General features: G+C 35.0%; 1 protein-coding gene across 1 annotated transcript in view; it reads left to right on the forward strand.

Annotated features, from left to right (window-relative positions):
- Positions 1-13,639, forward strand: part of LOC100243779 (pre-mRNA-processing protein 40A) — a 39,442-nt gene that overhangs the window by 19,546 nt on the left and 6,257 nt on the right. The window contains exons 8-24 of the mRNA XM_010666182.3: positions 1,460-1,512; positions 1,641-1,698; positions 1,776-2,149; positions 2,260-2,320; positions 2,660-2,758; positions 2,853-2,921; positions 3,027-3,104; positions 3,286-3,372; positions 3,466-3,500; positions 3,629-3,734; positions 8,696-8,776; positions 8,863-8,955; positions 9,022-9,075; positions 9,159-9,275; positions 9,692-9,790; positions 11,450-11,497; positions 11,587-11,679. Coding sequence (XP_010664484.1) covers positions 1,460-1,512; positions 1,641-1,698; positions 1,776-2,149; positions 2,260-2,320; positions 2,660-2,758; positions 2,853-2,921; positions 3,027-3,104; positions 3,286-3,372; positions 3,466-3,500; positions 3,629-3,734; positions 8,696-8,776; positions 8,863-8,955; positions 9,022-9,075; positions 9,159-9,275; positions 9,692-9,790; positions 11,450-11,497; positions 11,587-11,679 — 1,605 coding nt within the window. The remainder of the gene's footprint in view (positions 1-1,459; positions 1,513-1,640; positions 1,699-1,775; positions 2,150-2,259; positions 2,321-2,659; positions 2,759-2,852; positions 2,922-3,026; positions 3,105-3,285; positions 3,373-3,465; positions 3,501-3,628; positions 3,735-8,695; positions 8,777-8,862; positions 8,956-9,021; positions 9,076-9,158; positions 9,276-9,691; positions 9,791-11,449; positions 11,498-11,586; positions 11,680-13,639) is intronic.

A 13,639-nucleotide genomic window follows, 5' to 3' on the forward strand; every position in this document is an offset into this window, starting at 1 on the left:
TTTTTGCCTATTAAAAATAATTTTTTTACTTGGTTCTTAACTTGCCCCTTGAATTTGCAATATATTGATTTTGCCATCTGATTTCAATTTGTCACACGTATGATTCATTGAATAAACAACATGTAAGCATTTGCTGAGATGAGGAGTTTAAGAGAGATTATGATTGTCCAAATTTCAAAGGGCTGAGTTAGACATCAGAATGTTGTAGGGTTCCAACGGTCAATAAAATAGAGAATATTCAAGTGGATGGTTCAATCACATGTAAAAAGGACCAGTTTCAGATTGGATGATATGATAGCTTTGGCCTTCTTGCACAAGGTGAACACATGTGTAACGAGGGCAGGCATTGCATCTACTGCCTGGAGCTCTTGCTAGGAGATTCAAAACTTTTTATAGCAGTGGTTACGTAGCATTTATGTCAGTCATGGGATGAGTGTTACTAGGTTCTCTGCTTGTACTGAAATGAAAAGCAGAATTCTCGGTTTGTCGGTACGCCTAATTAGTGGATGAGGGAAAACTCATCTTTGTGACTCTTTAACTATCAAAATGCTTCTTTTCTCTTGAAAATGGAATGCATCTCTTGGTATATATGAAACTAGTTGATACTTGATGAAATCATGGAACATTGCCAACATAGTGGGAGTTTACTGAATTCACCTTTTTGTACTGTGAAATGGTTTATATTAAATCCTTAGTAGAAAACCTTACCCTTCTTGCTTAAAGCCCTTGGTATCCTTCATTATCCTCAATGTCATGTGTTGTACTTCCTTTTGTAGATCAGAAAGCACAAGATATGCCTACCTTTTTGAGGCTTGTGTGTGTGTGTTTTTTTTTTGTTGTTTTGCTTCTGAAACTGTCGTCTGACCTTTGGATATGGGTGGGAGTCATCAGGATTCAGAACAAGGTGAAACTGCTTTAAATGGCTGTTTCTTTTTTTTGGCAACCTCTTTAATGTTCTAATTGAAATTCTTATTGTTTTTTCTTCTTCTTCTTCCAGATTGGGACCATTGTGGCTCCAGTCAGTTGTGTTTTGATCTAATGCTATTCTGATGAACGTAAATGTTTTTATTTTTTATTTTATATGTATATATTAAAATCATTTTATTAGTTCATGATGCTCTGTCTTTATGGCTTATTCCTTACTCTATTATTGTGTATGCATGTGTACTTTTAAATGAATAAGCATACAGGTATTGTTCTTCAAAATTCTCACTTTTGTTTTATCTAAACATGTTTCTGATTTTTTTATTGCATTTTTTTATAGGCTGATTTTTTATTTATTGCATTGGTGTATAGCATCTATTTCCTTAGTTTCTTGTAAAAATACTCTGCATAACTGACTCGCATTTATTTATTTTTTTGTTTTTTATTTTTTATTTTTGAGTTTTATCTGTATTATTCTTTAAAGAATTTATCTTTTGCTTCTCCTCCTTGCCTAATAAATTTTTCACTGTAACAGAGGGCTGATGCGTCAACTGTTTGGAAGGAATTCACAACTCCAGAAGGAAGGAAGTGCGTTATAATTCTCATATTTCTTTTAGTTTTTAATTTGTGTACTTAAACTACAATGCTGCTGTGATCTCTTTCTACTATATCAGTTTTTCATAGTTGCTATATAACTTGGAGATGACTTTTGCCAGATATTATTACAACAAGGTTACAAAGCAATCTAAATGGACAATACCTGAAGAATTGAAGGTTTCACAGCTTGAATTGTGACTCAATAATTCTCCCCACTTTTGTATCTGTTCTAACTTTTAATTACTTGCTTTCAGTTGGCTCGAGAACAGGCTGAAAAATCAGTTAGCCAGGAAACTCAATCTGAAATGGGTACAACTTCCAATGAACCTGCTGTTGTTGCTGTCTCCTTGGCCGAAACACCATCTACTGCATCAGTTTCGGTTAGCTCTACCACTTCTTCGACAATATCTGGAATGACTTCAAGCCCAGTTCCAGTTACACCTGTTGTTGCAGTTGTTAACCCTCCTCCTGTGGTGGTTTCTGGAACATCAGCCATTCCAATTGCACAATCTGCTGTAACAACAAGTGCAGTTGGAGTTCAGCCTTCTATGGGAACCCCTTTACCTGCTGCTGTTTCTGGAAGTACTGGGGTTGCTGCTGCTTTCATCAATCCTAACGCCACATCAATGTATGGAATACTTTAGGTGCACCAGGTCTTTTTTTTTTTTCCTGATATAGTTATCAGTTACAGACATGATGGCTTCTGAATGCTTCATTATATGTACTGAAAAATTGCAGGACTAGCTTCGAGAATCTATCAGCTGATGCTACAAATGGAGCTTCAATGCAGGATATAGAGGTATGCCTAATTACTTGGTTGTGTTGTTTTACAACTCAAAAATTGGGCAAGCTATATGACATTGACTTAGAAACTGTTTGGTTGCCACGGAGTAAAACAGAGTATGAAATTCTTTTTCCTCTGGCGAGCAGTGAAAGGAGTTTAGAATGATGTTTTGTAGTAAAAAAATCTGGTACCAAGTATTACCCAGTTTGTCTTAGGCTTAAGAGATGAGCATTTGAGCTTTTTGGCTGGCTCATTTTGCACTACTTCGATGCAAGTTTTAGTTAAGGAGTCAGCCAAGTAATAATAAATACTTATTATGCTTTGGATGTTTTGTTGTTGTGGTATGATTCACAGGAGGCAAAAAAAGGAGTGGCAGTTGCAGGAAAAATTAATGTGACTCCGCTAGAGGAGAAAACACTTGACGATGAACCTTTGGTATACTCTACTAAGCTGGTAAGGCCTCAATATGTTGTTCAAGTTATTTACCTTGTACTGAGAAACACTAAATCATGATTGTCATCTTCATTGCCTTATGTTCTCGATTTAGGAGGCAAAAAATGCATTCAAAGCGCTCTTGGAATCTGCAAATGTTGAGTCTGACTGGACTTGGGATCAGGTAATTATGTTATATATATATATAATATTATATTTATGTATTTATTTGTTTTTACTATCTGGCTTTCCTCAAGTGCTTGTCCATGATATTGAAATGTGATATCAGGCAATGAAAGCGATAATTAATGACAAGAGATATGGTGCCCTGAAAACACTTGGTGAGCGGAAGCAAGCATTTAATGAAGTAAGCATTAAATGAAATGTCACGTAAATGATTTTTTGTACTGATGTTTTTGGCACACATTAATGTAGTTCAATCAGTACAATTCTTGGCATAAAAATTTCACTTGTGGTTGCTGCTATTTAATTAGCAAGAAGAGGGATATCTTTCTGATATTTAACATATCATATTTATTATAATTTAGTACTTGGGTCAAAGGAAAAAAATTGAGGCTGAGGAGAGGCGCATGAGGCAGAAAAAAGCCCGGGAAGAGTTTACAACAATGCTGGAAGTATGTTGCTTATGGCTCTTAAAATGAAATTTTATTTTTTGATGGTTATCTTTGATTATTGGGGTGTTTATTTGTGCTTGTATCTCTTTTCAGGAGTGCAAGGAACTCACATCATCCATAAAATGGAGGTTCTGATCTTTATCTATGTTGTAAAACTTCTGGTGTTTTAGTATATTTCCTGATTGCTGTTGTTTAAAATTCCATATTATGGGCGAAATATTTTTGATGCTTCAACTAAACCTTTTTGGGTAATCAGCAAAGCTGTAGATATGTTTCAAGATGATGAACGGTTCAAGGCTGTTGAACGGTCTAGGGACCGTGAGGATCTTTTTGAAAACTTCATAATGGAACTTCAGAAAAAGGTAAAGTTTTGTTATTTCAGCTATTCTTGCATGCACTTGCAGACATATAGGTTTCTAGATGTAAATGAGAAATCCATAATTCTAGTTTATTGCTTTTCGCAAATAGTATGTATGTGCACAAGATTAAAACAAAAAACTTCTCACTTTAGGCAGTATGTTTTAATCCACACAAATGGTACAAGAATATTGGCTTTTTTGTAACCCTTTGTCCTACTCATCAATTCCTGGAATAATTCACTGCATTGATGCAGAATAATTTAAACAATTCTGTAATTAAATGGGAACTTGATGGAGGGGTTGTTATAGAAAGTTTCATGGCATTTGAGAATAAGTAGAATTGGGTTTGAGAATGCAAAAGCCTATCAGGGGAAGGAAGTGTTGGTTTGGAGTGAAATCAGAATCGTTCAAAATCTGGGTTGAGGAGGTTAAAGGCTAGCTGGTTGGAAAAATTCTTGAGAGGGGCATAGTCTTCTTTAGTTGGATAAGATTGGGTTTGGTTTGTCACGTTTTCTGGAAGGAGTGGAATTTTGCTGGAAGGATAAGGATGAAGAAGGGAAGCAGTTGAGCAAAATATGCAAGCAAGGAGAGGGATAAGAGTAGGAGTGGCTGGTGTTGGTGTACAGGATGTGGCAATACAAGCTTGTCGGGTGTAGCACCCTCTAATTTTTTACCAAACAACAATCCGGTGGCTTTCAACAATTTTCTGGGCTTGCCAGCAGAGGGGCTTGAATTGGAAATTTTGGCTCTCCTTAAAAAGATGAAGGATAGAAAGGAGCTAAAGGTCTAGATTAGTCTTAAGAGGAAGAAGAAAAACTGTTCTTCCAGATTTGAAAGGGAGCTAAGAATGTTGGAATTGTTTGTGAATTATAAGACAAGAAAAAGGGAGTGAGAATGGCAAGAAAGGCTAGGAGCTGGCTAGAGTATAGTTGGTGCCTTTCATTGAGGAGGAGGTGTTCAAGGCTTTATCGGACTTGAAGGGGGGATAAGGCTCTAGGCCCAGATGGTTTTCCTATGACTTTTTGGTGGTTTAGTAGGGACTTTGTGAAATATAAAGTGTTGGGGCTTTTTAGGGAGCTCTATAATTAGGAAAAGGTAAAAATAAAGGTTGAGTGCTACATTTATGGTATTAATTTAAAAAAAAGGGTGCTAATGATCTACAAGACTTTATACCATTTAACCTAGTAGGTGGTTTGTATAAGCTCCTAGGTAAGGTGTTGGAAAATAAGTTGAACGTGAGGGGAAAGATGATTTTTGAGTTCTAGAATACTTTTGTGGAGGTTCCAATAAAAAAAAATACTTTTGTGGAGGGAAGGCATATTCATGTTGTATAATTTGTGACCTTGACATTGGGGAGGTGTATTAACATTTCAATTGGGGTTTTCTACTATGGATTTTTTTTCAAAACTATAGAGGCTTAATACAAGGGGTCTTTCTCCTTCCCTAGTTGAAAGTTAACCTAGAACAAAGTTAAATTTATCCCAATAAGGAGGGTGGCTAAAGGTAGTTTTTGAGTTCTAGAATACTTTTGTAGAGAGAAGGTAGAGTCGTGTAGTATAATTTGTGACCTTTTAATTGAGAAGGTGTATGACCATGTTAATTGGGGTTTTCTACTAGCTCACCCAGTTTTTTTCAATGCTCTAAAGGCTTAATACAAGGGGTCTCTCTCTCCCTAACTGAAAATGAACCTTGAGAAAAGTTGAATTTATCCCAATAAGGAGGGTGGTCAATGTGGAGGATTTTGCTCTAGGATTGGGATGTAGGGTTAGGAGCGCTTTCAACTACTTGGGCCTTCCCTTGGGGGCCCCATTTAGGCTGTAACTAGTTTGACATTATGCGCAAGAAAGATTCCACAAAAAACTATTGTTGTGGAAAGGGGAATATATTTTGAAAGGGGGGGGGGGGACTAATTTGAAGTACCTTGTCCAGTTTACCTATTTATTTCATGTCCTTGTTCAACTTGCCAAGAAAGGTAAGATTAGGGCTTGAGAAAATTCACAGAGACTTCCTTGAGGGAGGTGGGGTTTTAGAGAAGAAATGCATTTAGTGAAATGACCGATTGTTTGTAGGGGGAAAAGAGAAGAAGGCTTATGAATCATATGCCTTTCTTCACTTAATTAGGCTCTCTTTGGAAAATGGTGTTAGAGATATGCTTCAGAAGGAGTAGTCTTTTGAAACAAGGCCATTCGAGGAAAGTTTGGAGAGGATAAAGGGGGTTGGTGTTCTTGCAAAATGAGGGAATTGTATGAGGTTGGGGTGTGGAAAAACATCATAAAGGGATGAGATCTGGTTGGCAATAGAGTATCCTTTGAGGTCGAAAATAGGGGGAAGATGAAGTTTTGGAAGAATAGTTGGTGCGCCGATAATCCATTGTGTGCATCTTTCCCTTACTTTTATGTCTTAGCATCATCAAAAGAGGTTTGGGATGATCTAGGTAAGGAGAGCCATTGGAATCCTCGCTTTGTTAAACACATGAATGATTGGGAGCTAGATAATGTGGAGACCTTTTTCTCAATGCTACAAAGAAAAGGTTCTTGAACCTCGTCGCCTCGTATACTCCCTGTATGCTATGCGGCGTTTTGCCTTTTGCTAATATATGTGTTTACTTATCGACAAAAAAAAGAAAAGGTTCTTGAAGAGGGAAGAAAAGGATGGAGTGCTATGGATGAATTCTAGGAATGAGGTCTTCTCTATTAAATCTTTATATTCTGTTCTCGAGCTAGCTAAAGTAAGGTATCAACTTTGGATATGAATTCTAGGAAAAAGGTCTTCTCTGTCAAATCTTTATATTCCGTGTTGGAGCTAGCTAAGGTATCAACTTTGGATCAACTTCAGGAGAGAGGGTGGTCATTCATGAATGTTTCTTTTGCAAGAAGGAAGAGCAATCAATAGATCGCATTCTTGTACAGTGTGCCAAAGTAAGGGCACTGTGACAACTTTTATTCTCATTGTTTGACATTGTGTGGGTCCTTCCTCTATTGTTGAGGAGACTCTTTTAAGTTGACATGATTATTTTGTGCGAAGAAAAAGAAAAAAAGGTTTGGAGAGCTGTTTGCCAATGCATTTTTTGGACAATTTGTAAACAAAAAATCGAAGAGTGTTTGAAATTGAGGAAGCTGGTTCAAGCACTAAAATGCTCTTTCCATTGGAATCTAGTGTTATGGGATAGCATGTACATAAAAGAAAGCTCAATTAAAGTGATTTCGTAGATTAGGTGAGATCTAGCTGAAAGAGGGAGTAATTATTTTAATGTTCTCTCTTTTTTTTTGGCAATGCCTTTTGGTACTAATTGTACACATTCTATGCACCTTGGTGTATAGCTTATTTATTTATTTATTTTTTTAATATTTATGATATTTCCTTTGCTTGCTTATGAAAAAAGAGTGGGGTGACAATTATAATCCACCCTTCTAGTGTGAACAATTCATGCTAACTTGCCTTTTTTCCTATTTTAAGCATAAAAACTGCAAGTAAATCCATTCTATAAACCATAATGTGCGACTTCATATATTTACTGCTGTGGACCTTGATGGAATTGGAAAGCCAAGAGTTGATTCTTACACTTGTCCTCCCAATCTATAAAATTGTCATATTTGCTTAACAAAATAATAGGCAGTGGGATAAAAGTTTTCAATATGAGGGCTAAGTATCCTCTTATGAGGCCCATAGGATGCATCAACTGTAGAGAAAAGCTGTTCCCTCCTTCCATTTTTTTCCTCCTGTTGCAGGGCTGGGGATCATTGTCGGAAGGAATCTGATCTGCTTGGCATCTGCTGCAATACATACAATCCAAAACCTCATAAAAGAGTCTGTAGCAACTTTGTAACAGAAAATAGCCAGAGATTACTCTCATTTAAGTTGACATAATATGATGTGTCTCTAGTGTTCATGAACCTAATAAGATGCCTAACAAGATCTCTTGGGGCAACAGCAACTCAACAGTCAGTCTTGGCCCTCTCTAAAAACCTTATTCTTCTATTCCTTCAGACTGCTTCATAAAGTCATGTGAACTGCGATATAATATGATCACTTGAAAAGATCATGACCCTAACATAAAAGATAAAATTAAACATAAGAAAACAAAACCCCTTATTATTTTATTTCTTTGCCTACCAAAAAAGAACAAAGCAGATAATTTTTTTTTATTTAAAAGTAAAAATGAGTCAAAGACTGGCAGGCCCCTTGGCATTACTTACCCTTAGATGCTCTTGCATCGTTTTTGCTTTGCCTGCTGGGGGGTTCGAGGGAGGTTGAGGTCTGTTCGGCCTTCTCAAGTAAACAAAGCAAGCAAAGCTCTTTGATACATTTAATCCCTCTGTATTCCAGTTTTTTGACAAGGAAGCCTCTATTTAGGCCTTAAAAAATTCTAACCTTCTATTTGAATTATGGAAAGTACTGCAGAAAGGAAAAAAAGTAGGAAGAAATCCAAAATCTCTGATGTTCTGTTTACCATGAAAAATCAAATAGAATCAGACTTCATTGCAAACTGATGTATTTTCACATTCTTCATTGTTTATATACGAGAGAATAAGAGAAATGAATTTGGATGAGCATTTGAAAGTAATCTATTAACTTCAAACCTATATTTATTTTCCTTTACTTTTTCTTTCTTGCCATTTTTACTCTCTATTTTATTTTCCTCAATACTTTCCCTCAAACTTTCAAACAACCAAACTGGACCTTAAACTACTAAAAATCTATGGAAAGCCTTCCTAGTGAGATTACTAGGATCATAGCTTAAACATGATACTCAACTTTGTTTATGCTCTAGCATTATGTTTAGCTTGAAACCTTGTTTCTTGAATATTCTCATTTTTAATTTTTCTTTCTGTAACAAAATGCCTCTCTTTCTTATTTGTAGGCTTTCTTTTCTGTTCTCATGTGTAGTGGACGGCTAGATTAAAACATTCTAGATTGTATACCTTGCCTACTCTTACTGTTCTTGTAATGGGATTTGAATGCAGGAAAGGACAAAGGCGCTTGAGGAGCAGAAGCGGAATAGGATGGAGTACAGGCAATTTCTTGAATCTTGTGACTTTATTAAGGTACATATTATGAACTTTAATTTGTTTCACTTAATCCTTGGTTGTTTTATTGTTTAACATTTAACTATGAATTCTTTTGCCTGCAGGTGAACAGCCAGTGGCGGAAAGTTCAAGATCGCCTGGAGGATGATGAAAGATGCTCCCGACTTGAAAAAATTGATCGCTTGGAGATTTTCCAGGTAAGTGCTCGCTTATGGTTATTTCTGCTCACTGAAACTTTGTGCTTATATTTGATGTTGTGTCAGGAATATATTCGTGACCTAGAGAGAGAAGAAGAGGAACAGAGGAAGATACAGAAGGTGCTTATTGGAACCCATTTTTTTTTTATTGCTTAAACTGCTTTGATCTGTGTTCTTATTTTATTTTTTAACTTCAATTTAAGGAACAATTGAGGCGTGCTGAGAGAAAGAACCGAGATGAATTTCGGAAGCTGATGGAAGAGCATGTTGCTGCTGGCACTCTGACAGCCAAAACTCACTGGCGGGATTATTGCATGAAGGTAGCTAATCTATATTAATTTTTTGTGTGATAAGCCTGAAGGAAATTCTGCTGGTAATTAGAAAAGAGGTTAATGTGGAATTTGTACCTAGCTCCAATGCCTTGTCTTAGGCTGTGAAGGCCTCCTGATAATTAAAAAAGAAGTTAATGTGAATTGCACCTTAGACCCTGGGCCTTGTCTTAGGTGGTCAAGGCATTGATTGGAACAAGTCTAGGATTTGAATCTCCTATTATCCTTTTATATTAGCAAAAACCTAGGGATTGTTCTTAGAACGGCCTGAGGCTCGGCTCAGGTGGCAAGGTTTTGGGGTAGGGATGAGGAGTTTCCTGGTAGGATTTTGTGTACCAAAAAGAAAGTTATCTATAAAAAAGTCTTTGTATTTTATCTTGTTTAACTTTTTTGTATTTAAATTTTAGGTTAAAGATTCGTCACCATATCTGGCTGTTGCATCCAACACCTCTGGTTCAACCCCAAAAGATCTGTTTGAGGATGTTGCTGAAGAATTAGAGAAACAGGTACTACCTCATATTTTTCATTACATAATGTGTGCTTGGTCTCTTATTTCCATTGTAATATTCTCAAAGTCATAATCCTCCTGACTTCCTGGTTGTTGAAATAATCAAGGACAAAATTATTGGAAATTCATAGAATATCAATTGTTGAATTTTAAAGAGGTATTGAATGGGAATTTCAGGAAAAAAATTCAATGGGATGAAAATCGATCAAAAGCCATGATAGTGTTGGAAAGAATTTTAAGAAATAGTAAAACAAGTAATAATACACATATTGAAGTTAGTCTTTTTAAGAAAACAATATATTTATAATAAAATTTGTGACATTGGGTAATAATATTATATGCGCTGATAAGAAATATGATACTCAATATTAATTTGAAGATAAAAAATTTATTTTATTGAATTACATTATTTGAAGTAAATGATTTTAAATTAATTAAAATTGTTCCAATTCTTGTTTATCAATCTGTATTTACCTAACTTTGTACTAAACTTTGTACCATACTTATCTTAAATTCCTCTCAATATATTTATATTTATTTATTTAAAAAAATTATACCTATCAATGAAATTATTAATTGTATTGAAACATTTTTATAAAATTTTGAATTAAAAATTAAATTATTCAAATTTTTAAATAAGATTTTATATAAAATATTTTATTTGAAAGTTCATTTAAAAGTGTCTTGTTTGACAATTTTTTGTTGTTAGTTTATTTACATATTATTAAAGGGATTAAAAGTTGTATTTAAATTCAGCTTATCAAATTAATTTTTCTTTAAAACTTTTATTTTTATTGATTTCTTTGATATTTTAGTTGTTTGCTATTCAAATTTAAAAATTTTTTAAAATAAAAATAATTAAAGTGATAAATATGAAAATAAAAGAATATTTTTATCATTGTTTTTTTTTTTTTTTTTTTTTAATGGGCAAAATATCAGTGTAAATTGCTGATATTTTACCTCAGCCAATTTTTTCACTGATTTTCTGCTAAAATTGTCCCAACCAACTTTGCACCCCGGGTTTCCTTTTTACATCCGCTGACATCTGAAATTTGGCCTGAACTTGGTTTACCTTGTGTCAGGATTTTCAAGGTTGTTTTTAAACTAATATTGTGAATTCATCATCAGAACCTTTTTAGCTTTCCCAAGTGCTTTTGATCTGGAACTGGCCTGTCCAATTGCTTATGCTTTCAGTTATCCTTTAGTTAAATTCAAGTAAGCGATACCTCTTTGGTTTGGCTGCATTAACTCTGTGGCATAATTCATCTCAGCCTGGAGCTATATTTTCCATTAAATCCTGGGCAAATTAAAGTGGTTGAGTTATAATCACATTTTTTTTTCATAACTTATGAGTTGATTAATGCATTCATTAATCTTGTCAAAATTTTATGTGCATTATCCTGCTCTCCCCTTCTTCCACTCGATCATTTGACCAAAAAGATCCCTGCAATGTTGTGTAATGTTTGTCACATATTTTTTTCACTGAAATTTTGCATTAATTCTGAAGTGGAGATAAAATGAAGGGATACGGGATCCTACCCATATTTGTTGCTCTGTAGTTGTGTTTGCATTTACCTCTTTCTTTAAGTGTTGGTGTGGTTGTTTTTGCATGAAATGGTAATTGGCTTATTACTTCTATTTTTGGTTACTTTGACAGTATCATGAAGACAAAGCTCGTATAAAGGATGCAATGAAGTTAAGCAAAGTAAGATGTTATACACATTTTCTGTCTACCAGTAAGTCCATAACATATGTATATTACTGGCTTATATTATTTTGGCACGTCCTATAAAGGTTACGATTGCATCAACATGGACATTTGGAGACTTCAAGGCTGCTATTTTGGATGATGTTGGGTCCCCAAACATTTCAGATGTGAACTTAAAGGTAATTTGTTTTTGAATTGATCATCAGTCCTTTCTTCTCAATGTTTGTAGTGGTTTGCCTAAAACTTGAGCTTATAAAATAAACTTCTGGTGCTTTATGGCTTCATGGTTGGTCTAAAATATATGTTCAGATGAAACTTTAGTTCTGCATTCCCTGATTCAGGAATGTTCGCTTGTTCTGAGAAAATATATGGGTTGGCTGCTGATCCTATTTTAATATGTTCCCATGAAACCTGAGTCTCATTTGAATAGGTTGTCCATTGTTTCAGGAACCTTTCTGTGTTTAAAGGAGATAATGATGTACAATACTTCATGTAAAACCATGTTATTGTCCAAATTGAAAATCTTTTACCATCAACTTAACCTGAAATACTCTATGACTTGACCTTTTCAATCCCTTTTTAGTTTGTGAGGCCTGAGTTCAAATAGGCTACAACATTAATGGTATGAAGGTTTTTCACCTTAACTAGTCCAATTTTGACAGGAGTATGTTTATTTCTCTTGTTTGGGATTGCATTGAAAATTGTGGTTGAATCATGCTTTTTCCAAGTAATGCCACTTGTGGGCAAGTGGACCATTGAGGAATGTAGGTTTTTATCTATAGGTTATGTTTTTGCCTGTAACTCCTTTATATTTGTTTAACAAAAGATTTGGGGTTGCTTCCTTTAGCACTCTTCTCTTCATGTTCAAAAGGAAGTAGAGATTACTATACATGGGCATGTATAACACATATTGAAGTGAAAAATTAGATTCAAATTCCTTTATTAGCAATGGTGTATTTTTAACATGAACTTCAGCTCCTTTTGTTTTCCCTGTTTTTTATATAATGCAACTACTCCAAAAGGGGAAAGTTCTTACTTTATAAAAGTAGGCAATGATTTACAATTTATATTAATATGGTTTTGTGCAAAGATAGATTGTATATTGATAAATAGATCAAGAGAAGGATGAAAGGTCCTCCCCACAAAGTACAAGATCTGATCAGGATATGACCTAAACTCCTTCACTATAAATGGAAAACTATATAAAAATTAGTCCAATTATGACTTTAAATCAATAACGAACAAAGCTTTTCTCATTGGTGTTCACCCCTTTTGAATTACAAACCAAACACCAATTAAATTGGATAATATTGAGACGAGTGCCTTTAAATGCAGTAATACAAGAAGCCCATAAGGAATGAAGGTAAGGTAGATCCCACAACGTCTCTACCATCCTTTACTTCTCCTAAAAAAATCTTACCATTTCTCTGTCGCCATACAATACAAGGCTAAGTGAGGCAAGTGATTTGCCAAAGGGTTCTATCTCTAGTGAAACTCCCCAATCCTCTAAAAAATATGGACAACATGTGGACGGAACCTGATCCATCCTGGCTGTACTATATAACTTGTGTCATAATCTTAGAGTTATTGAGCAATGTAGAAAAAGATGATCAATTGATTATCCACGTCCCATACATAAGATGCACCAATTAGGGTTAAGTGATTTGTAAGGTCTTCTCAACTATAGCATGCATTGGTGTTTACTTTCTTGTGTGTCACTAACTTTGCAGAAGCCTTGACCTTAGACGAGACTTCTGATTTCCATACAGAACTGGCCGGAAAGAAGGGATCTAGAATTGATAACTTGGACAAGGCCAAAAAGAAAGATTTTATTGAGAATAAACTTGAAAAGGAAAGAGACTAAGCCCTTGTATCTAGGACAAAAGGAGATAAGTGCATTAAGGTGAGTGAATGTATAAGTCTCTCAAGATTCTTGATTTCCAAATCCATGAGGTTGCGGTGAAAGTTGATGTTCCAAGACAAAGAAGAAGAAGAGTTGCCAAGGATCGTTGAGATGATGAGGTTTTTTAAAGTGATAACTGTATAAAGATCTGGAAATTGTGAACATAAAGGTTGGTTTACCCACTACAAATCTTCCCAAAACTGAATTTTATCCCTATTGCACAAAACAGATGTGGA

Source organism: Vitis vinifera, chromosome 18 (assembly GCF_030704535.1).
Source record: "Vitis vinifera cultivar Pinot Noir 40024 chromosome 18, ASM3070453v1".
Classification (NCBI taxonomy): domain Eukaryota; kingdom Viridiplantae; phylum Streptophyta; class Magnoliopsida; order Vitales; family Vitaceae; genus Vitis; species Vitis vinifera.